General features: G+C 51.5%; 9 protein-coding genes across 9 annotated transcripts; 4 read left to right on the forward strand and 5 right to left on the reverse strand.

Moving 5' to 3' along the window:
- Nucleotides 1-731: 731 nt before the first annotated feature.
- On the reverse strand, nucleotides 732-2,850 carry MRS44_000058 (uncharacterized protein; the record flags this gene model as incomplete). Its single annotated transcript, XM_065624111.1, has 8 exons — nucleotides 732-915; nucleotides 973-1,302; nucleotides 1,356-1,879; nucleotides 1,937-2,059; nucleotides 2,118-2,237; nucleotides 2,283-2,378; nucleotides 2,472-2,583; nucleotides 2,633-2,850. The coding sequence occupies 8 exons, from the start codon at nucleotides 2,848-2,850 to the stop codon at nucleotides 732-734; spliced, it is 1,707 nt and encodes a 568-aa protein (XP_065479624.1).
- A 936-nt stretch (nucleotides 2,851-3,786) lies between these two features.
- Nucleotides 3,787-6,181, forward strand: MRS44_000059 (uncharacterized protein; the record flags this gene model as incomplete). The annotated part of the gene is made up of 3 exons (XM_046271214.1): nucleotides 3,787-3,897; nucleotides 3,955-5,472; nucleotides 5,537-6,181. The coding sequence occupies 3 exons, from the start codon at nucleotides 3,787-3,789 to the stop codon at nucleotides 6,179-6,181; spliced, it is 2,274 nt and encodes a 757-aa protein (XP_046129823.1).
- A 599-nt stretch (nucleotides 6,182-6,780) lies between these two features.
- Nucleotides 6,781-8,050, reverse strand: MRS44_000060 (uncharacterized protein; the record flags this gene model as incomplete). Its single annotated transcript, XM_046280167.2, has 2 exons — nucleotides 6,781-7,448; nucleotides 7,510-8,050. 2 exons carry the CDS (start codon nucleotides 8,048-8,050, stop codon nucleotides 6,781-6,783), a joined length of 1,209 nt encoding a protein of 402 aa, XP_046129822.1.
- Nucleotides 8,051-8,529: 479 nt separating this feature from the next.
- Nucleotides 8,530-9,859, reverse strand: MRS44_000061 (uncharacterized protein; the record flags this gene model as incomplete). Its single annotated transcript, XM_046282200.2, has 2 exons — nucleotides 8,530-8,924; nucleotides 8,977-9,859. 2 exons carry the CDS (start codon nucleotides 9,857-9,859, stop codon nucleotides 8,530-8,532), a joined length of 1,278 nt encoding a protein of 425 aa, XP_046129821.1.
- A 602-nt stretch (nucleotides 9,860-10,461) lies between these two features.
- MRS44_000062 (uncharacterized protein) lies at nucleotides 10,462-12,582 on the forward strand (the record flags this gene model as incomplete). The annotated part of the gene is made up of 6 exons (XM_046272909.2): nucleotides 10,462-10,516; nucleotides 10,576-11,509; nucleotides 11,564-11,666; nucleotides 11,717-12,061; nucleotides 12,122-12,263; nucleotides 12,347-12,582. 6 exons carry the CDS (start codon nucleotides 10,462-10,464, stop codon nucleotides 12,580-12,582), a joined length of 1,815 nt encoding a protein of 604 aa, XP_046129820.1.
- A 655-nt stretch (nucleotides 12,583-13,237) lies between these two features.
- On the forward strand, nucleotides 13,238-14,562 carry MRS44_000063 (uncharacterized protein; the record flags this gene model as incomplete). Its single annotated transcript, XM_046276361.2, has 3 exons — nucleotides 13,238-13,562; nucleotides 13,617-13,814; nucleotides 13,865-14,562. 3 exons carry the CDS (start codon nucleotides 13,238-13,240, stop codon nucleotides 14,560-14,562), a joined length of 1,221 nt encoding a protein of 406 aa, XP_046129819.1.
- Nucleotides 14,563-14,719: 157 nt separating this feature from the next.
- MRS44_000064 (uncharacterized protein) lies at nucleotides 14,720-17,523 on the reverse strand (the record flags this gene model as incomplete). Its single annotated transcript, XM_046271228.1, has 5 exons — nucleotides 14,720-15,848; nucleotides 15,901-16,568; nucleotides 16,619-16,699; nucleotides 16,752-17,289; nucleotides 17,342-17,523. The coding sequence occupies 5 exons, from the start codon at nucleotides 17,521-17,523 to the stop codon at nucleotides 14,720-14,722; spliced, it is 2,598 nt and encodes an 865-aa protein (XP_046129818.1).
- Nucleotides 17,524-19,535: 2,012 nt separating this feature from the next.
- MRS44_000065 (uncharacterized protein) lies at nucleotides 19,536-20,952 on the forward strand (the record flags this gene model as incomplete). Its single annotated transcript, XM_065624144.1, has 3 exons — nucleotides 19,536-19,883; nucleotides 19,934-20,334; nucleotides 20,397-20,952. 3 exons carry the CDS (start codon nucleotides 19,536-19,538, stop codon nucleotides 20,950-20,952), a joined length of 1,305 nt encoding a protein of 434 aa, XP_065479625.1.
- A 92-nt stretch (nucleotides 20,953-21,044) lies between these two features.
- MRS44_000066 (uncharacterized protein) lies at nucleotides 21,045-22,828 on the reverse strand (the record flags this gene model as incomplete). Its single annotated transcript, XM_046272908.2, has 4 exons — nucleotides 21,045-21,173; nucleotides 21,224-22,051; nucleotides 22,101-22,463; nucleotides 22,514-22,828. 4 exons carry the CDS (start codon nucleotides 22,826-22,828, stop codon nucleotides 21,045-21,047), a joined length of 1,635 nt encoding a protein of 544 aa, XP_046129816.1.
- Between the last annotated feature and the right edge of the window lie 134 nt (nucleotides 22,829-22,962).

Consider the following 22,962-nt stretch of genomic DNA (forward strand, 5'->3'; position numbering starts at 1 on the left):
CTGAGTGGTGAAAAATGGGGACAGAAACCTCCGAGGTGCAGTTTTGAGCTCGGATGGTTATACCGTCTTTTCAAAAAGCATGTGTTGACTGCGACGTGGCTGAAAAGGGAAAAGGGGGAGGCGGTCAGATTATGTCATCCTAGGCCCACTGCTCATCCAATCATGATGTGACACAGCCACCACCTCGTTACGGTAAGGCGCCTCTCGGCAGATAATGGCTTGTCACAGCCTGGCCATGGATGGCAGCCGAAGCATGGCTTGTCGCACCTTTGCATGTGCTAGGAGACTGAGGCTGACGTGGCGACCAATCAGTGAATTTCTTGATGACGGTAGTTCCATATTGAGACATTGCTTCTCGTGTTACCCAAAGTGGCAGTATCGTCAACTCGAAACCAGCCAACTGCAAGGAGCCAGCACAGGCATCATCCCAAGCCCTGGGTGACTGGCTGCCTCCTCAATCTGACCTGATCTGACCTAATAATAATCCTCCCCTATTCTCGCCCTGGCAACTGAGTTGTCCTGTAAGATTGCAAAGCCAAGCCATGTGGTCATCGTGGCGCGTCTTGTTCTCGCCTTTGATTGGCCCCTGAAGATACTACCAAGTCAGGAAGTTTGCGCGACATTTCCCTCATTCCTCCTCCGCACAAGCCACAGCTCCAGCCACAGCTAACCTAGACAACACCTTGAATCACCCAACTTCCATCAACAGGTTGATGACCAGAGTCGTATCTTTAATGGTTAAGGTCTAGATCGGATCCTTCCTTGACCGTCTTCCAGTACTTTTCGGCACTTCGCTCTCTCAGGGCGCGCCCCCATTTCATGACGGGGAAAATTGTCAAGTTATGTGCAAGCCCTGCGAAAGCCCCAAGAATGAAGGCGTTTTGGTAACCGAGATTGACAACCCAAGGGGTAACGCTGGTATTTCGGTCAGTGACATCATATCGCTTTGGCTTGATTGATTCTTTCGCTTACGCGTATCCAATACCGAATGCCATTGTGTTTCGGATGATGATGGCCGTGGCCAAAGCCTCACTCGCCAGGTCGCGGTAGCAATCGATGCAGTATGCGATCGAGATTTGGGACCCAGCTGTGGTGGTAAATGAGATGACTCCCATGGCAAAGACGATGGCGAACCAGTGCGCTTCAAAGTGCGCTCCGACACCGAATAAGATGCAGCCGAACGGGATGAGTACAAGTGAAGGGAGGAAGAGCCAAAGTCGATGCTCGGCCTCCATGAACCCATTGTTGCGGCGGGCCATCTTGACGATGAAGCGATCTCCGAAGATGCCGGTATACACACATCTAACCTGACATTACATTTCTGTCTGATCATAAAGACGGGCCGATCAACTTACGCGAGGGTGGTGCCAATCAAGGGGGCGATAAAGGTCAGTCCAACGGTGGAAGTTGACATGTTGTACGGCTCGTTGGACAAGACCATGGACTCTGTTGCATTCAAAACCGACAGCCAGATAATGTTGCTGCCATAGATGAAACCCGAGTAGGAAATGATGGGGAACAACAGGAGCAGGATGGGGCGAATGATCAGCTTGATAAGTTGATTCTTGCCACGCAAGTTCTCGCGCTCGATAGGCTTCAGCCTCGCCAGTCGGGACTTCTTCTTGAACTGCTCATCCAGGCCATGGCGCGGGCCTTCGACGTGCGAGAGCATGGTAGTGGTGCGGGCTGCTTCTTGATCGCCATCCTGCTTGCCATCTGTGTCCTTACCATCCAGCTCAGGCTGGACTTGGTTGGCGCTTGGTAGGGGCTGGCCTTCGATGTGCTGACTGGCCATGTACTTGGCGCGGTCGAATTTCGTCTCTTCCATGAAAAAGAAGATGATGACGAGGAGAATTGCGCAGAAGATGGCGCACCAATACTACAGGGGCTTATTAGACATCCAAACTCGCATCCAGTTTGTTCCGAGATCACTTACAAACACCCACTTGTAGCCTTGGCCATCGTTGATAAATCCCATAATGAGTGGTGCAATGCCATTGCTATAGCCGAGAGCAAGAGCGTAGAGTGCAATAAACTTGCCTCTTTCATGCGTAAAGAACTGTCACGACTTCATCAGCATGCCTTATAGGGCGCCGGATATCTGAGGTTACTCGTACCACATCCGAGACTGTGATCTCGGCCAGTGACTCGATCGGTGCTCCGAAGATCCCCTGCAAGATCTTGGTTGCGATCCACTCTCCGTTGGAGCGGACATAGGGCTGCCAGATCATTACACCCTGCTGCTGTTAGAGGAGAAGACCTAATGAGGGGAGTGATATTACCAATGTTCCCGCCGTGGTCAAAAGGTACACTGGCTTTTTCCCATACTGGATGGCGATGGCCTGCCAGATAATGCATCCCCACCCAAAGAATAAGAACTATGAGACGGTCAGATAACAGATTACACGAGTCTCCACTTCATCAAAAGAACGTGGAAAGATAAGAAACTGGACTTGGATCAGGTGCCGTACCATGTAACCGGTTCCGGAGTTGAGATCATTGTAAGTGAGCCCGGTCGCTTCTGACAAGGGACCCAGCGTGGAGTACAGGGCGGAGGAGCAGATGCCAATGATAAGCACATAGCTAACCAAAGAGTTAGTTGCTGCCGAAGCAACGGATGGGCCCAACGTACGCTGCCATGCAAAAGGCAGAGAGATATTTGCGTTGTGGAGACCAGTTCAGAGGATCGTCAGGGTGGGGCGATGGAGCTGGCACAAGGACAATGTCTTTCTCGGCTCCATGCGCGTGCTGAGAATCCAGTTTCCCCTGTGAGTCCACAAGGTGGACCGTCCCGGGGATTGCCTCTATCTCGTCCTGCATGTTGGCAGGAGACTGGCTCTGAGGGGACATTGTAAACACTGGAATAAGGTAGCCGAAAGCGAGGAGACGATGGTGTATGGGGCAAGTATGTGTTGTGGCCTCAGTGTCATACGGTCGGATGCGGTCTTCTTTATACCTCTTTCGAGGAGTTGAGAGACGGATCCTTCCTAGTCTCTTCCTTGGATCAAGGAGAAGTCACTTGGCAACGTGTGATTATCAAACCTTCGGGGCCGTTCACGGCGCCTGGGAGACCTTCCTTGACGTCAAGTCTCTCACCTCCAGATAACAAACTGGTGATTGAGCGCGAGGTTAGTGGGCGTGGACAGAAGCTAGTGGGCACGACCCTCTCGCGGAACACCGGAACCCCAGGTTATGCTGGACAGTGGACCAGCCTAGCCTCCCCAGACTCTCTCTGTTGTCCGGTATGAGTGCGGGGGCGGAGACGGGTTTAGCATGGATCTATGGAGTGTAAACAGGCGGCATCTGATACGTTGGATAAGCCATTGGGCGATCATGCCCAACCATCTCCTCACGCCAACGGTAGTCAGACTCTTGGCAGAAGGAATTGTAATCTCTACGGAAAGGGAAGTTGACGGAGAGTTATTTCCTACTCGAGGCAAAGAGACCGGAAACCAACATCCCCTCTCCATATGCAAGACATCTCGCCAAGCCAAACTATTGACTTCTCCTCAATCCTTATCGCATGCTCGACCCCTCAATCCAACGACAGCCGACGTGATTACTCCTTGAGGAAATAAGCCGGCCTTGCGTTGATGCTTTACTTCAGGTTTCCTGTTTTGAGTAGCCTTATCCTGCCAGTATAAGGAGGCAAAGGACAGACTCTCGTAGCCATGGTGCACCCCAGAACGAACGATTCAAGCACAACAACACGCTTGTTCTCCCCTCCAGTCCCTGCCGATAACAAGCTTTGACCATATATTTACCTATCTGAAATAAACTCCTAAAATGGTTGCTGCACAATACCCTGTTCGTCCAGCCCTTCGTCACGACGAGGAGGAAATTACCGGGTATGTCGACCCTTGGGTTGTATCTCCTGGCGATGTTGCCAACGTCAAGGTAAGCTACCCTCAGCACGTTCCCATTGAAGGTGGCACATCCTAATAATACGAGTAGATATCTTCAACAAGCCCAAAGCTCAAGTATCAGCTGGTCCGTCTCCTGCAAGGCCTTGACGTACCACATGCTCCTACACCTGCCAAAGAAGTTGTGGAGCATGGCCCCAAGGGAGAGCTCAAGGGTCGCTTTCAGGCATCGCACCCGGGATCCTATGGCCTAGTCGAAGCCTGGACAAGAGAGCCGCTCTTGGATAAGTCCGAGGCTGTTCAGATAGAGTTCTATGCTCAGCCCTGGATGTTGCACGCTCCTCATCCTCAAGCCCTGCTCTCCAACCTTGACACCACGAAAAAGGCAGGCATCTGCGTGCTTCTAGACAAGGAAGACAACCTCGTCCTCTGGATTGGTACGGGAAAGGCGGTTGAGACGAAGAAAATCGTATCTGCTGCCCGTCGTGAACGTTGGTTCCATGTCCGTCTCACAATCCGGGGAAAGGAGCTTCAGCTAGAGTTATCTCATCTCAAAGCCGGGAATGAGATTGCCCCGGGCCCAACTACCATTCACACGACCCTAGCGGATGCTGCTCGGCTAGACTCTGGAAGCCCCCTTTACTTTGCCGCCGCCTTGGCTGCCAACCCCCTATCGCCGTCCGAGTTCCCAGTACACTTCTTCAACGGAAGAATCGACTCTCCTACCTTCCGTGCCCTGGGAAAGAAGTCATGGGACATCGCCAAGTATGACTTCTCTGTGGGCATCGATACTGATGAGATCTTCGACGTCTCTGGATCTGGACTCAGCGGTATCCTTGTCAACGCTCCCACACGCGCTGTCCGTGGTCATGACTACGACCATAAGCTCATCGGTATTGGTTGGAAGGAGGCAAAGTATGGCTTTGGTGCTATTCATTTTCATGACGACGATCTGGATGACGCTGCTTGGGACACCGATTTCCAGTTCACAGTCTCATCTGATCTTCGCTCTGGCGCCTATGCTATTGAAGTAGAAGACACCGAGTCTGACTTGAAAGATTCCATCGTCTTTTTCGTCCGTCCCAAGGAGGTCCGCCCACAAGCCAAGATTGCCTTCGTCTTCTCTACCTTTACCTACCTCGCGTACGCCAATGAACACATGTACGATGAGAGCAAGCCCACCCGCATCTCGTTCCCAGAGGGTATCCAACTTGTAACGTCAGATAACTACCACAAGATGGTCAGACGCCATGATCTTGGTCTCTCCATCTATGACATACATAGTGACGGTTCCGGTGTTGTGTATAGTACGACGAAGCGACCCATCCTCAATGTGCGCCCTGACTATATCCACTGGGGCTTCCAACGACCTAGGGAGTTCTCTGCTGATCTTTTGATGGTCGGCTTCTTGGAGAAGCACTTCGGAGATGGATATGATATTCTCACGGATCATGATCTTCATCTCCGAGGTCGTGCTGCACTGGCTCAATATGACGTCGTCATTTCCGGCTCCCATCCAGAGTACCCTTCCTTTGAAGCTCTTGACGCTTACGAGGGCCACGCCCAGAATGGCGGTTCTCTTATCTATGCGGGCGGAAACGGTTTCTACGTAAGTCTTCACAGGGAGACAGACCAGTCTGGTGCAATTTTTAACTGACTTGATATCTTTGCAGTGGAAATCCGTGACCGACCCGAAGCGCCCTCACCGAATGGAAGTCCGTCGAGCTGATGTCGGAGCCCGAACCCACCAGAACCCTGCCGGCGAGCGTCATCATGCTCTCAATGGAGAGCTCGGGGGTCTCTGGCGATCTCTTGGCCGTTCTCCCAATGAACTCTGGGGTATTGGAAGCTGTGCTTCCGGAAAGGGTCCCGGACGACCTTTCATCCCTACTGAAGAGGCTCTGAACAACCCCTCTCTTGCCTGGCTCTGGAAGGGACTCAATGAAGAGTCAAAAAGGCTTCTGGGAACGAAGGGCCTGGCAGGAGGTGCCAGTGGTGACGAGCTTGACCGCCTGGACGTCGCCATCGGAAGTCCCGAAAACGCCATCCTTCTTGCAAGGAGCGAGCGTCACGACGACCATTTCATGCTCTTCAACGAAGAGCTCATCTTCCCCATGATTGGCACTCTTGGATCCACCTCCCCTCTTGTCAGGAGCGATATGGTGTACTACGAGACCAACGGAGGCGGCTCTGTCTTTAGTGTGGGCAGCATCAACTGGAATAACTCGTTGGCATGGGATGGGTATCAGAATGATGTTGCGCAGATTACTGAGAATGTGATTCGGGAGTTTTTGGCTCGTGGGAAGAAGAGCAACTAAAACCACCAAAGGAATTTGCAAGGGCTAGATAAACACATGGGAAAAACAAACCCTTCTTGTCACCATACTTGTTTCCCCGTGACCTAGCTTGTTGCTGCTCTTGCAGCGCCGCCTAGAGCGTTACAGATAGATTCCAATATGTCTCAAGGTCCAGTATCCCGGTCTACCAGTACCCCTGGGAGCAAAGAGTCTGTCTGATATGAGTAAGCCATAGTGAATCACCTGAGAAGTTTGATGCTGCTCGGATGCTAATTAGTTGCCGTCAGCCGAGGGAGTATCACTGTCGCCTGGCGAACAAGCAGCGCACAAAGTCGGCCTGATTCAAGCCTCGCTCAGACCTGAATGATCTGCGGTAAATTCCGCACGAAAAGGGGCATGAGGTCTCAAGCAGAGTAACGAGCGAGGAGCCAGAGCCTGATTGCCAAGACATGGCGTTTCTGGCGCTTGCCCCGGTTATGTGACATTTATACAGAAAATGACAGGTTATTTCAGCCGCCTGCAGCTTGTCTGTAGGGTCACACAAAATTGGGTTCTCACAAATCATGTTTGTGCTCAGACACATCGCTACTTCGAGTTCCGGCGCATAATTCGTTCTTGATTCAATAACGATTCCAATTATCCCAATTCTGAAAAGAGGTCGTAGGCGTGGCTTGAGCACTGACGTTCCGTCCATCCAAGTTTGAACGCGGCGTCTCCCTTGTGGTGCTTGCCTCGCTCGCAGGCTGCGACTCCCAGCTGAGATCGGTGAAGCCCCCCGCGTGTCTAGCGCCTCCTCGCCTTTCTCCTCCCCCGGCATGTTCCGCCGTGTTCCCTGCCTGGTAGGTTTGTTCGTTGCTCCATTGGGTCTGCGTTGAGTGATATGAGGGGGCTGGGGTAGGCTGACTGGGAATAGTTGAGGGGTAGGCAGTGCTCCCTTGATACTGAGACTGCGGCTCAGAACATGAGAACGGCGAGGGCGACCTGTACTGCGCCGGTGTCGTCCCTGTAGAAAGCTGTTCCTGCACAAACTGGGGCGGCACTGCATTGAAACTTGGTGGTTGTGTATAAGGAACCGGTGTGAAAGCATCGTAGATCGTACTCGCGCTCCCTCTGCTGGCCTGGATGTCGGCGAGGCTGATATGTTTTGCGACAGAGGTTGCAATGAAATTGGGGTCTTGGTAAGAAGGGGGCTTGGGTGGTAGAGAAGGCGGAGTTGATTGTGAATTGTGAGGATCGATAGTAGAGTTGGCTGGAGAGGCCTGCGGTGGTGGCATCGAATGTCTCGCCGCTGATGGACATTACACATATTAGTCCGGTCACATAATCGTCGATGATTGAAGGGGAAATACCTGGTTTTCTTCCCATGAGACTGCCTAGGAGGTTGATGTTGTCGATACCAACTCGCTTTTTCTGGGTCGACTTGGTGTCCGTGTCTATCACTTGGTTCTGCACCGGTGTCGGGATATGAAGGGCAATCTGCCGGAGAAAGGTAATCTCGGTCAGCACTGCTTGATGATGGCCGTTAATGACTGGAACCTGGCTGTTGAATTGCTTCGAGTCGAACAAAACCCATCGCCCCCGTCGTGCGAACGGTAGCTTGCCCCTGTTTGCCTCTGGCCTGCACTTTTCGACGATCCTTCCCACCTCAAGGAGTCCTTTGTGGGCATCCTCGATGATCAAGTTGATACGTTCAAGTTCGATCGGTTTTCGTTCCAAGATGTCCAGATGCTCATCGCGCAAACTGATCAGGTGCTGGAGGTCTCGATCACAGGTGCGGACCAACTCAAGGCTGCGACGAACCTCATCGTTGGCCTGGCCGGTTTCGATGGCGAGAGTGATAATATGGTATGTAATAGTACCGAGAACTCCGGCGGGGACGAGCTCTGCCATCTAGATGGTAGTGTACTGGTCCGCAGGCACGAGAGATGAGTAAGATGGTCGATATCAAGGGCGATGGTAGATCTTCTGTCGCTTTTCTGGGACAGACAAAAAGGAAGGATCAACGCCGATGAGTCTGAGGGTTGTAACAATTGGGCATGCTACGTTTGTCATGCCAAACCCGCAGGAACGGGGTGTGCACTCTGTCCGACCTTTCCCACCACCGCATTGGCATCTGACATGTACCAAGCCTGCCAAGCTCAGTCACTTTTGATTGAACTGCCTGAGGCTGAATCACTTTGGGTCTAGACTGGTGGCTTTTGTCCTGTTCATGTGGCCCAGCTCCAGTTAAGGCTGACAAGGTGTATACCCAAGTACCAAGGCCCTGGTGATCTGTATTATTGAAAGACACAGTACATAACTAATTACCACCTTGTAAGCCACTTTAAGCAAGGGTGAGACCAAAAACGGGAAAAGAAAAGAGAAAAGCCTCAAGAAAGCAGACGAGGCTCGGCAATTCTCTGTGGCGAGCCGAGCCGACGTCCATCCCGACCACTCAGCTTCTCCAAACCAACGCACACAACAGCGCCTCCCTTTCCAGACTCATCCTTGTAAATGAGCCTCCAGTCACTAGTGTGTGAAAACAAAACATAACCGAGCTTGGCTGCGTCAATAATCATCACATGAAGGTGGTCGAGCTGTTTGCGCCGGGTCTCTTGATCAGGCGCAACGAAAAAGTGGAGGACGGAATCCAAGGCTTTCGCCACGGCCTCAGCCTGGTCTTGGACATCAGGCTCTGACAGCTCGAGCGGTGTCCTTTCGTGGGGGGCAGGATGTAGGAACAATGCTGACAGGGTGCGCCATCGAGTCCAGGCAAACGACATGACTAGGGAGCTGCATTAGTGGCTTGATTCAGAGACATTAGGTTTTATGCTTACCGTCAAAGTTATCTCGGTACTCCTCAACTGGGCGAATGGAATTCAGAAAGCCAACTGCCGGTTTCGGAAGCAATGTGAGGGGTCCCGGAGAGTTCCAGTCGATGCTTCTGAACAGGACATGTGAGATGACATGCTGGAGAGCCCCGCGACGGGTGCTGGGCTGGAGGCACCAGCCAGCCACAGTATCAGCGTCGAAACCCGAAGAAGATTGGCTGATTCCCAAAGCGGTGAGAGCGTGAGCCAATTTCACCACCTTGACATCCACCGGACCAGAGTGATACACGGCCTCGACGTGTTGCCTGATGATGTCTTCCAGGCGCCCCAAGTCGGAAAGGATGGTTTGGTCAGGCGCCGGCTGTAGGATAACATTCTCCAGCTTCATCTTCTTGCCCAAAGGCTCCAAGGCTAGCGGAACGTCGTCTTTTGGTTGGCTCAGAATCTTGGCTCTCTCTTCACTCCCATGGCCTCTTTTGCGATGCTTCGAACGGCGCATAGCACGGCGAAGGAACCATCCAAGGATGATACCAATAATCAAGCCGGCTGCCAAGCAGCCAATCGCCACTCCGGCAATCTCGCCAGGTTCAAGTCCGCCGTTTGACGGATCGGGGGGAGCATCCGTGGTAGTGACGGGAGCTAGATCATTCGGTGAAGTAGCGGACGTTGTGTTAGTGGTGGTAGCCGGGTTTTCGTTCGTATCTTCTAGACTCGATATAGTCTTTGGCCCTGTAGTAGTAGAAGTGCTCGAAAAATCATTGGTTCTAGTTAAAGTCGGGTTCTGGTTGTTCTGAGGGTCCTGAGGGTTCTGAGGATTCTCGGGGTTCTGAGGATTCTCAGGGTCCTGCGAGTTCTCTTCTCGTTTCCCGAGATAATGGAAGAAGGTCATTGTCCGTACCTTTGAGCTCTGAAATCACCCAGGAGTATAAGAAATGGATGGATTGTTGGGGTGGCGGACGTATAAAAGATATCAGCAATGGGACGGCTCTCAGTGGGAGGAAGGAATAGCAATTTAAATTCATGCGCCTGCATCTTTTGGAACCGTTCTCAGGAGCTTCTCACCGCGGTAAGGCGCCTAAGGGAGGTATTCAGCCATGTCCCAAACGCAACGACAGCCGCCGTTCTATCCCTGTTGCCTTAGCTCCGTTGAGGCTGGCTGCACAAGCCTGCCACTTGACTCAAAATGTTCTGGCCCCTTGGCAAGGCTGTTTTCACGCAAGCGAGGTAACAAGAGGAATGGTTCGGCTTGAGGTAGCTGCAGCCTTAATCAAAGTTCCTCTTTAAGCATTCGGCGTCAGACAGTTATTCGTCTGCCCTCCCAGGGCCCCCGCTGACGGGCCAGATTCCACTCTTCTTCATCCAGCCATTCTGTAGGCTGTCCACAAAATTACTTGTTCTCGCAATTCTACCTTCGTATTTTCTTACCACTATCCGTAGTCTATCCATGGTACGCTTTGTTTGTCTGCTGCCCAACCGTCTTGTTGGCCCAGTATGACTGAGAAACCCGATGTCACGGTAGCCATTGATCTCGGCACCACCTTCACGGGTACGAGACCACACCATTACGATGTTTGGACCTGTTTTAGATGGCTGACTAGTTGTTAGGTGTTGGCCTTTTGTTCTCGAATGGAACAATACACATCTTCAACAACTGGCCTGGGAACAACAACACTGGCGAGACCAAAGTTCCCAGCCGCCTCGTCTACAACCATGACAACACCGTGTCTTCCTGGGGATTCTTCTCTGCTGTGTATGATGACCCTCTACCACATGGCAAGAGAGAGCACCGTCTTTTCAAGATGTTTCTTGATCAAGACACCTGTGATGAGGCAAGAAAAGCAGGCTTGACGACGATTGCAACCACCGCAGAAGCATCAAGATGCGCTACAGACTACCTCCGGGAGATTTACCGCCATGTCAAGAGAACCTATGAGGAGATGACAGGAACAACAAACTGGGCCAGCTCGTCCGTCTCCTTTCTTTTCAGTGTCCCCACAACCTGGAGAGGCTTGGACGTGAGCAACACGTTTAAAGCCACCATCAGATCAGCTGGGTTCGGTACCGAAGGGCCCCGTCACTTAGCGCAGATTGATCTCACCGAGGCTGAGGCCGCCGCAGTCGACACCCTCAAGAGCGGCGTGGTCAACTTTCGCGCTGGGGACGTATTCCTCACCATCGATGCTGGCGGCGGCACAACAGACTTTTCCTTGGTCCAGGTTACCAAGGTTGACAATGGCATCCCTCAGATGTCACAAATCGCCGAGGTCAGTGGTATCGGAATCGGCTCGACTCTCATAGACTCTGCTTTCGGGAACCTCATCGAGCAGCGTCTAGCTCAGAACCCTGACGTACCATTTAACATCGCGGACGGTCTCGCAGAGAAAATGATGAAGAGTGACCGCTTCAAAAATATCAAACACCTTTTCGGCGATCCTGCGGCCATTGCGCAAGTTCACAGAATCGAAATGCCGAGAGGAGTCTCAAGTGACTTTAGGCACGGTGGCCTCCGAGCTGAAGGAGGGTGCATGATTTTTGACAAGTGAGACTCCACATGGATATCCAGGCCAGTGACGGTATAGCTAACTTTGGGTAGCAACGAGATTCAAAGACTTTTCGACCCTCATGTCGAGCACATCATGACCAAGATACGAGAGCAGCTCGACTGGATGGTACAGAACGGACGTAGTGAGCAAGTGGTATGATTGTGACAAATGCAAATATGGCTTTACACTAATACAGGTTACAGACGCACATGGTCCTATCCGGCGGACTAGGCAGCTCTAAATATGTACAGCGACGGATCAGGGAGTACTTTTCCCAATTCACTCACCCAAACGCCCGGCAAGTCACAGTCATTGCGAACCGGAACCCACAAACTACTGTCGTCAGGGGTCTCCTTGAAGACCACAAGCAGAAGATGGAGACCGGAAACATGCCAGTTCTCGCCACATACATTGCAAGAGCAAGCTACGGTGTTGTGGTCCGAGAGCCATATAGCCCTGATCGTCACATCGGCGAACAACTGGAACAGGATCAGTTTGACCCGAGTCAGACATGGGCTGTCAACCAGATAGAATGGATTATCCGCAAGGTATGGGTTTCAAATGAAAACCTCATCACTCTTTGTGTGCATTTATTAACTCATCTACAGGGAGACAAAATCGATCCGATTGCGCCTCTAACGAAGCAATTTATCAGACGATTGAGCCCTGGCCAAACCGCGGCATCATTCAATACACAGGTTGTTACCTCGAGAAACGAGATCAAATTTCTCCCTCAAAGTCTGCTAAAAGGTATGTTGTCTAAGTCTTGCCAACCATACACCCGCACTCCCCTCTCCAATGGAAAGAATGGTCTGGTTGACGGGTATAAATAGCTGGCTCTAAACGTCTTTGTCGTGTCGAGAGTAATCTCACTGGTCTGAAGCCGGATGAGCTTGTTCTTATGAAGAAACGTGGAGGTTGCTTTCGCCAGGGCTATAAGTACTACAAGTGCATCTTTGACGTTCGTGTCATTGTGGCCCCTGCCGACCTACGGTTTGAGCTGTGGTTCAACGGCGTGAAATTCTCTCGAGGTCATGAACCTATCAAAGTGGAGTGGAATTCAAGTTGAAGGTTGTTCAGCTGGCACGCAAACACGTGGTTATCGGGACAGAAGATTGGGCGTTCATAGGGATCACAGCCAGACTCATCTAATAGACATAATTACTTCCTTCCCTTAGTCGAAAGTGATTCTTTTAAAGAATATCGGCGAGATTTCTTTCGACTTGTGACTCATCTAGCAACAAAGCTGCGATTGCAAGTGTTGATCTGAGCAAAGTTGACCATAAGCACGGGTAAATATTCACAGATACGTCATCTTTGAACTCACTGAGCAATTTATCCTCCTGTGAGTCATATCTCCTGATGAGCGAGCATTTCATACCCCGCGGCTCTCGTTATGCACATCTTTGCTGCCTTGGTTTATATTTCGTTTTGGGAAAAGATCATCGCAGCCCGATGGTTGCACCACTGAAAGACAACTGGGCCGTAATGCGTCATTTGCAACTGCCGGCGTCATTCACGCCCTTGTGAACTCAACTTTTGCGAATCACACAATGGGATTAATTGGTAATCAGAAATCATGCGAGTTTTGTATTTGTCAACCGCCTCCATATAGAAAAGGTCATTGATCCCATAACAAGTCTATCAAGCTCATATCCTCAATCTTTCCCCGTTACCAATTGGCCCAATTCGCATGATCTTGTACCCCTCCTCAAGTTATCAAAATGGCCACCGATATCAAGCCCTTCAAGATTCAAGTCCCGGATTCGGCTATTGACTCCCTCAAAGATAAACTAAAGAACGCAACCTTTGCCAAAGAGTCTGAATTTTCCGATGATTGGGAGTCCGGTTCCCCTCTGAGTGAGGTAAAGCGACTCGCTGCCTATTGGAGAGATGGGTTCGACTGGCGAGCTCAGGAAGCCCAACTGAATAAGTTGCCTCACTTCACTTCCAAAGTCTCGGTGGACGATTTCGACGACCTGCAGATCCATTTCTTGCATCAGAAAGGGAACAAACCGGATAGCATTCCACTTCTGTTTTGCCACGGCTGTGAGTTCTAGAAACGCGGATAAGTGGCCATATCACTGACTTGCCGCCATTAAGGGCCTGGGAGCTTCCTCGAAGTGGTCAAGCTTCTTCCCCTACTCACAGACCCTAAAGATGGGCCTTCATTCCATGTCGTGGCACCATCCTTGCCCAACTTTGGCTTTTCGGACGGGGTATCGAAACGAGGGTTTGGCATCCCTCAGTATGCCGAGGCAATGCATAAGCTCATGCTGAATCTGGGTTACGACAAATATGGTGTGTTGTATTCTTCTCAGGGATCACGACATGAGCTAACGTTATTATAGTCACTCAAGGCGGAGATTGGGGATACGCCGTCACTCGGTTGATCGGCGTCCAATACCCAGAAAGCTGCGTGGCCTCTCACGTCAACTTTGTCCGCGCCTTCGGACCGCCCACTTTCTTTACGGCACCCTGGCAATTCATAAAACACGCTCTCTTTCCCTACGCGGGCCATGAAAAGGCAGGCCTCGCTCGCACAAAGTGGTTCTTCGAAGAAGGTTTCGGATACAACCTGGAACAAAGAACGAAACCGTCTACGATCGGCTTTGCTCTGGCAGACTCACCTGTGGCCCTGTTGGCATGGATCTACGAAAAGCTTCATGACTGGACAGACAGCTACCCTTGGACCGATGATGAAATCTTGACCTGGGTTTCTGTGTACCAATTCTCCACGGCAGGGCCAGCGGCAAGTGCCCGGATCTACTACGAAAGCAAGCACTCCAGCCCTGAACAGACGGCAAAGGCAGACGCATATGTGCCAAACGTTCCTCTTGGACTCTCATATTTCCCCAAGGATATCGTTGTGCCTCCTCAGACCTGGGGACGGACTCTTGGGCCGATTGTGTATGAGAAGATTCACCCAGACGGAGGCCACTTCGCCGCGCACGAAAGGCCACAGGAACTCGCCGGGGATCTGAAAGAGATGTTTGGAAAGGGCGGGGGTGCTTTCCACGTGGTGAAGCAGTTCCAGTCAAAACTGTAAAGGTGTATTGAGACTTGGGCAATGCCAACCACTCTGGTGGTGCCGGCTGCAACTTGAAAATATGGTACAAAGTGATATTACAATGCGTTAAGTGTTCGGGTCATAGAGAACACACTCGTGGTGGTGGGAATTACAACCACCTGCTCTGTTCTGAGTTTTACATCAACATACCTAAAGCATCCTCCGCTTGTTCGCCATTCTCAACGCCTTTCCATAAAAACCCCATATCGAGATCCAAAGTGTGATGTGCGAGTGCTTCAAGGCCTGGATATACCTCATCTCCCTGGCTCCCATCGTAAAGTCCAACACCTTGAGGAATGAGACCAGCTTCCTGAGCGAAATAAAGTGACTGATCATTCTCAGCCCAACCAGTCAAGTTGTCGAAGCGCGGAGGCAAGTATTCTATCTCATCATCCGCCCTCGCCGAGTCACCCTCCAGACTCTCAGTGGAACATGTCTCGGTGGGACATGGTAGTGGTTCAATAGTTGCCGTGTTCTCTTGCATGGCTTCCGGCGCAAATGGGGGTTGGCTGATGTCGATACCCATCTCAAGAGCGAAATGAACACACCGATCATCCTCGACCCACTGGGAGAAGCTTCTGACAACGGTGGGTGAAAGGGGTCGAGGGGGCGTCAGGGCTTTGGTGGCGAGGGACTGAATAGCAAATTGTTGTTCGAGCAATACAGGCTTAGACAAACTGGTGTTGTGCAATAAGGGCCTCAATGGTGTAGGAAAGTCACTGTCTTGGGGTAGACGATCTTGGCTCAGGCAGAGGTCAATCGTCAAGGCCAGCCTCAGATAGTAGGTTGGACTTCTCGCCAGAACGTCGGTGTTCTCGCCAAAGGAGGGCGTTGGTGTCAAGTCTTGGAGATAGGTGCATTCCATGAAATATCGGATCGTCTTGGATATCGAGTCTACGCCATCATATTTGGGGTGGAGTTCTCTGAATGCTTGGATGAGCACGTTCAACCGCGACTGTTTCGCAGCGATGCCTGGACGCGACCAGATTTCGCCCTGAGACGAGTCCGACGACATCTTAATATCGACCATGTGCATGGCGAGAGGGAGTGCTGTGCATGCGACAGCGCTACTCGGCAGCCAACGCGTTAGACGAAGTGGGTGTAGTTGACCATGGCAGTCGGCGATGCTTCTGGTAGCGCTCCTCAGGCCCTTTCGGTTTTCTTGAAGGAACTGAGTCTGTAAGTTGGAAGTCGCCTTTCGTGTGACCAGTCCCAGGACGACGCCGAGATGTAGTTCGTAGTTGAAGAGAGCCACTCGAGCCGCACTGGGGGCTGTTAGTGGGCGATGAAAAATGGATCACAGTGCAAGGTACTCACTGATAGTATATCCAGATCAAATTCGTGAACAAAACGGAAGAGTCTTCGAAGGAATCCGTTTCTGGAGACAACTCGGTGTGCTTCAAAGGTGGTCGCGTGATCTCAGCCCAATATTGTAGACAGCGTCTGTACTCCTGAACCTTGTTGAACGCCGTAGAATGCGCCTCAGCATCAAGAATCGGCAAGTGTTCAGTAGGATATACCAAGGTCAAGACGTCGGTCAAACAGACGCATAGCTCAGTCAAGCGCTCTAAGGTAACCATGAGGGTGTGCTTGGTGGTAGTGCTGTACACCCTCGACGATTCAAGTTCATCAACAAGGTCTTCATATCCGAGAGGGGGATTGGAGTCAAAGTCGAAGAGTTCTCGTGTGATCTGAATGTTTCTGCGGACGCAGAGCGGCATTATCCGATCACGGATGATGCAGCACCACCACACGCGCTTCAGAACGTTTTGCCTCTTGAGATCCTGTGGAGTCGCGTGGGCATCTTGGGCGATGGTTGCGTAGTTGTGAGCTCCGACGGCTCTGGCATTCTGCACAGCAATCCTGAGCCATCTACTATTCGGCCTTCGCGGCCCTGGGCGGAAGGTCGGACACCAGTAGGTCAGCAGTAACGCAGCCTGTGCTATCGAGATGGGATCTGGGTCGGTAGCAAAGTCGTAGAGCAGCTGGCAAGAGAGTCAGAGTTGGTTGATGCACAAGGGAGAGTGTCTTCTACCTTTGCTTTGGTGTAGAAAGATTCCTTGGCCTCGTGGATGCTAGAGAAGCCCAAGACTTTGAGGCTCTCTTTCGGTACAAGCTTGGAATATTTAGTTGCGGTTCGTCTTATGCATCAAGTGAAGGTCACTTACTGTGCACGAGGCAAACATGATGGCTTGCAGCAGCAGCAAAGAGACGGGAGATCCGCCAGAGTTTGAGCAGGTCTCTGTTTGGGCGGGATTGTACGCCCGCCAAAAGTCCGCCTCGTTCAGAAGAGGGAGTAGTGGATGAACGTAGAGGAAGTAGTGTCGAACAAACTCGTCGAGAATCGGCTTGGCTGGAACGCGTAGACATCCTTGAGAATTCAGGTGGTTGAAGTCGCAGTCGCGTATGCTGAGTGCCTTGAGGAAAGGCATCGACGAGTACAGGGCTTTCAGCTCGGATCGCACGGGATCCAGTGGGATATTATTTGATGTGTTCGTTTTAGCATCCTCGCAAGTGATGCCGAATATCTCCATATTTTTGCCATTATTGCATGTATCATTCGTGAACGGTGTTGCGCTGCCGAGATCGGCTTCTGGAGGCGGTGACAGCGTGGTCAAGTCTGGTCTCGTAGTCGGATGGCTCGGATCGACATCGTCGGCATCAGCGTTTGGAGTGAATGGTGATGGTTCATTGTATCGTATCTGTCTTCAAGTTGTTAGTCCACGTATAGATTGACAAACCAACAGATAATCCTTACATCGAAACCCCTCGACGAGCGACAACGCACTCATCCCCATCCAACCGACAATTGGTACAAGGAGCGGAGGTGCGAGTGACATCGCAGCGGACCTTTCTCCTGCGGCACTTGAGACAAGCCTTGGTAGCTCTCTTCCTCGAGGCCGACTTTTTGGCGAAGCGGACAAACTGAGGGTTTTCCATCCTTGTCGAACACGTACGTCGCGTAAACAGCAATCAGGAGGTTTTCTGGACCCGAGGTTGAAAGGTCAGGGTCGATGCCGAAACCCCAGATTTACCCCAACTTCCTGGAGACCAACCCCGTGCGGGTTTGGCGGAGCCAAGTGGAGATGGCCTGGAGCTAAAATTTTCCGGCATTGGGAGTCGGGAGATACCTTTTGGCCGAGTGTTTTCTCTGTGCTGTGATTGGTCAGACGGTGGACGAGTAGAGTGAGAATGGCCTGATGGCAGTTCTGAACTTCTGATAGATCTTTCAGATCTTGACTAGATCTTAGATCTTATCTCTTAAGCTGGCAAGGTCCTCCAACCAGGTCACAACGAGGGGGTCAAGTCAATCACATCCATTTATTTAAGGGGTACTTTAACTATCACTATGTCTTGCTTGAGAAATAAGTACCTATGACATAGCTCCCTAACAGATGAGTTTCATTGGGGTGAAGTATGCACTGGAGGTCCTTGACAGCTTGAGAGATCAGTTGGTTGCCATCCCACATAACCCTTGCCAGCATTATTGCCGAGTGGGTAACTTCCCTTCTGACAGAGGTCAAAAGAGCGTAGGAACAGGCATTTGCTATCTAGGTACTCCCTTACGATGTTCTAGCTCAGTTAACCCATCAAGGGCTGGGCTTCAACTATAACAAAGAACACATTGGTACTCCCTTACAGACGCCTACATCCTCGGTCCTCTCAACAGCTGCCTAAAAGACATCCTCCCACTCTGTCTCGGTATCAGTAGCAGCAGCGGCTTGTCTCAGCCTCCACATTTCCTCCCTCTCCCTACGTTCCTTCGCCTCGTTAGCCGCTTTAGCCCGTTCCGCCTTCTCCAGTATCCGTCGAATATGGCAATCAATGCATAGTTGAGAACTTTCAATGGGGGGAGTAGCCTAAGTCCGGAGCAGGTGCGAGCATAGTTCTCGCGTGTTGGTCGCAAAGGCTTTGGCACATGATATCCACATGGTGTAATCCATTCGCCTCGCGATTGGCTTTCCCTGGAACAGTCGGGGCACCTGTAAATCTTAATGTGCTTTTGACACATTATCATTGATTGGTACCTGACGTCCTCAATATTACTGTAGCATCATTTCAGTCAAAAGAGTAGTCAAGGAGCAAGGCAAATGCTACTGACCTTGGGGTTAAATGCTTTACCAACTAGACATTGAAGGGGAATGGTTGTAGTAGCCAAGGTTTCATCAGAGGCCAGTCAGAGACTATTTATGGAGGAAATAGCACAGCCAAGGAGGCAACTGGGTTATTCACGACGGGCGGCCTGGCCGCCTCGGTGGCAGGGCGTTTTCGAAGTGATAGGGCCTCATTGTAACACGTCTGAGAGGGTGGCTGGTTTCGTGCTACTATGGTCTGTCACATCAAGGGATAAAACATGGCCTTGGCATGAAGTTTGGGTAGTCATGCGGGCTAAATACCAATATGCGGTTGCCTTTCGCGTATTTCAAGGCCATTATGCGGGTGCCTTGGGCGCAGTTTGAGGTCATATCAGTGGTGCCTTTTGGGTCTGGGTTGGCACGTACGCACGTGAGTTGGATATGGATGTTTAGGTGCGGCCCTCATTCCCACGTGAAAGCCGTCGGTGAATTGCGTCTCGCGATTTGAATAGACCGCAAATCGGCATTCAAAAAGCCGTCCAAAATTGTGGGAATTCCTGTGGGTTTATTAACGTAACAAGCTGACAAAAACTGAGCCGCTTTACGAAGAAAGGCCCGCATTTACGTCCTTTTTAACGTTGCGACTTCGGGACCAACAGCGCCCTACAACGTTGTGTAGGGCGCGAAAGTTTCAACCCAGATTGCTAAGCAAATCAAGCTTCCGGAGGAACTATGCCCGAATTATCGAACCAAGATGAAGTTAAGTTTTTACTTTATCTATCGATATAAAGCTTGGGGCCAAGACTAGCGACGTCCAGGCACAGATCTTGACATCAGCATCAGCATCGATATCAGACCACTACGCTCAGACTCAACATGGCGGCGTACCTCACCCAGCGAATCTGCCATCCTCATCATGGCATCCCCGTCTCTAGACCAGAGACGCCAGCACCTGAAAAAGAGATCAAATGCCATCAGCCAATCTACAACCAGGCTTCCAAGGGTGTCCCCTTCTTCACCCCAGAGCAGGATCCCCGATCCGGAACGGCCATTCAGCCTCAGTCGTCGGGAAAGCCCATCCCCAAGCTCTTCACTCCCTTGAAGATTCGTGGCATTGAAATGCAAAACCGCATATGGGTGTCTCCAATGTGCCAGTATAGTGCTCATGAAGGCTTCCATACCCCATGGCACATCACCCACTACGGCGGGATGCTGCAACGCGGCGTGAGTATTCCTATGCCATTCCCAATCTCCTTTGCTGAACCTTGAAACAGCCCGGCCTTGTGATGATTGAAGCTACTGCCGTGCAGGCAAACGGCCGCATCACACCTGAAGACTCGGGCATTTGGCTTGACGCCCATGTCGACACCCTCAAGAAGCACGTCGACTTCGCCCATAGCCAAAACGCCCTTATCGGCATCCAACTGGCCCATGCCGGCCGCAAGGCGTCTACTGTAGCTCCCTGGCTGAGCTCTGGAGCCACTGCGAGCAAAGAAGTCGGCGGATGGCCAGATGACGTCGTCGGTCCCAGCGACGAGGCTTTCAACGAGCATTTTCCCACTCCTCGCGCAATGACTATCGCCGAAATTGATCAGTTCAAGCACGATTTTATCTCAGGCGTCAATCGCGCTGTCGGGGCTGGCTTTGACGTCATTGAATTACACTTTGCCCACGGGTACCTCGTCTCGAGCTTCTTTTCCCCGCCGTCAACAAGAGGACGGATAAATACGGAGGTAGCTTTGAGAACCGTATTCGTTTGGCTCTTGAGCTGGTTGACGCGACGAGAGAGGCGATTCCCAAGGATATGCCTCTGTTTGTTCGCATCAGTGCTACTGAGTGGCTCGATACCAACCCCGACTGGAAGGGAGAGAGCTGGACCGTTGACGAGAGCGTCAAGCTCGCTAAAATCCTGGCTGAGCGGGGCGTTGATGTCCTCGATGTGTCAAGCGGCGGCAATCACGCACAGCAAAAGATCATTGGCGGTCCCGCATACCAAGCTCCCTTTGCCAAGAAGATCAAGGCTGCAGTCGGGGACAAGATGTTGGTCAGTTCAGTGGGAAACATCAAGACCGGCCAGGTGGCTCAGGACGTCATTGCTGGGGGCAAGGATGCAGACGACACCCCATTGGACCTGATTGCAGCTGCGCGCATGTTCCAGAAGAATCCTGGCCTCGTCTGGGCCTGGGCCGATGAGCTCGAGACGGACATCCATGTGGCTCATCAGATTGGTTGGGGATTTGGCGGAAGAGCCCACAAGGATGCTTTCGGCGATGGTAAACACAAGAAGCATTAAGGAATTGAATCAGGGCTGTCATGATATGCTATGAACAATCATTCAGTCATTACTATACATTCTATTTATGCTTGCGTGACTCGTTCCTTCTTCTAACCGGCCTTCTCCGTGATCTCCGGCTGCACCAGGTGCCTCCGCGTAAACGTGACATTAAAGTCAGCTTGCTTCACAAACCAAGCATTGATGATCCTCCACTCCTTACTAGGATCTTGGAAGTCAATCTGCCACAAGTTAGCGGATGCTCTTCAATTCAGTGTCTTCGTAAACTCACCTCGAATCGTCGCAAAAGACTTGGCACGACCTTGTAAATCTCCAACAGGCTGATGTTCTTGCCAATGCAAGTTCGGCTACCCATGCCAAACTGGAACATCATACCGCTCATCTTCTTGATTCGCTTATCCTCCTCTTCAGGGTTTGCATTGGGGTCTGGCAGCCATCGCTCAGGTCGGTACTCGCTGGTGTCGGGGCCGAAGATCTCAGGGCGATTGTGGATCAGCCATGCTGAAGCTCCGACGATAGTACCACCCTTGATGTGGTGGCCTCCAATCTCAGCTCCTTGAGGTGGCACAATTCGTTCAAGCGGGAGACCAGGTGCAGGGTGCATCCGGAAAGCTTCCTGGATACAGGCGTGAAGGTAGGGGAATCGCTGAGCTTCGGCAAAGGTGACAAGGCCAGTCTCATAATCCGAAAAGGCGCCAGCCTTTGAAGCCTCATCCAGCTCCTTCTGAAGCTTGTAGTAGCAAGGCTTGTTGCGGAGAAGGTAGTAGAAAACTGCAGAGAGGGTGATCGCGGTTGTCTCAGAGCCAGCAAAGGCCATCGACACAGCCATTGTCTGCACCAGGGTGTCGGTCATAAACTCAGGTCGAGCCTCCCGAGCAGCGATAAACTTGGAAAGAAGGTCCTGTCCCAAAGCCTGCTTCTTGATGTCGGTGGTAGGGAGGACGGCGTCTGAGTTGAGCTCAGGGATGAGTCGCTCAGCCATCCGAGCACGGGCAAAGCGAGCGACGGGGAATGTCGAGTCAAATAGGCCCCATTGGGAGAGCTTGAGGTAGAGAGGGTTCTTCAAGAACAGCAGGTCCAAGAATGGGATTTGACCGACCTGAGATTGTTAGTGTCTATCGTCCATGTCATGTCTATAGTACACTTACCGGAGCGACGTAGAGGAACAGCTTGGAAAGGTATGCAACAATACCCTCCACATCCTCATTCCTCTCGATGAATCCATGGCGCTTGCTATAAGTAATCTCGCCGATGACATCAAAGGCATAAAATTGAAGCCACTGTGTAAAGTCGCAACCCGAGGGCTTTCCAGCAAACAGGTTTTCAGTCTGGTTGAGGAATAGCTTGGTGGTGTTGTCGACAAAGGGCTCGTACTGGACGAGTGCGCTCATGGAAAAGGCCGAATTGACGCTTCTGCGGAATTGGGAGTGGAAATCATTGTTGGTGGTGCTGAAGAGGGATGCAAGACGGTGGCCTTTGACGACGGATTGTTGGACGATGTAAAAGTCAGACTATTATGGATTAACGTGCAGTTCATGACAAGTGCAAAAGGGGCATGTACCTTGATGTAGCCCTTGTTCAGACCATAGATGGACTTGAGAACGGCAGGGTCGGCAAAGGACAAAGTGTTGGGTCCTATCCTGACGATATCTCCGTGTTTGGCGTGGAGTGCTTGGAGAGTAACCTCTGGTCGCTGGCCGTAGACATCAACGAATCTCCACCAATCCGTCAAAGAAGCGAGGAAGGGTCCAGGGTACTTGTTCAAGCCATGATGATAGCGATTTTTCACAAGCCATCCCAAAACCAAAGAAACCAATACCAACACCCAGTGACGGGCGAGGTTGCTAAGAAGAGTTTCAATCAAGCCGTTGTTCATGTTGAAAACAAACGGACAAAGGGGGAAGAAAACCAGATGGTGTTGAAGGGAATGGTTGGCACGAATCCAAGTCCTTCTTTCTTCTCTGGCCTCCCTCTTTTTATATGATAACGACTTACACCAGCACTTCGAGG

This window comes from Fusarium solani (genome assembly GCF_023522795.1).
Source record: "Fusarium solani strain SB1 chromosome Unknown bctg00000000, whole genome shotgun sequence".
Taxonomy (NCBI): Eukaryota; Fungi; Ascomycota; class Sordariomycetes; order Hypocreales; family Nectriaceae; genus Fusarium; species Fusarium solani.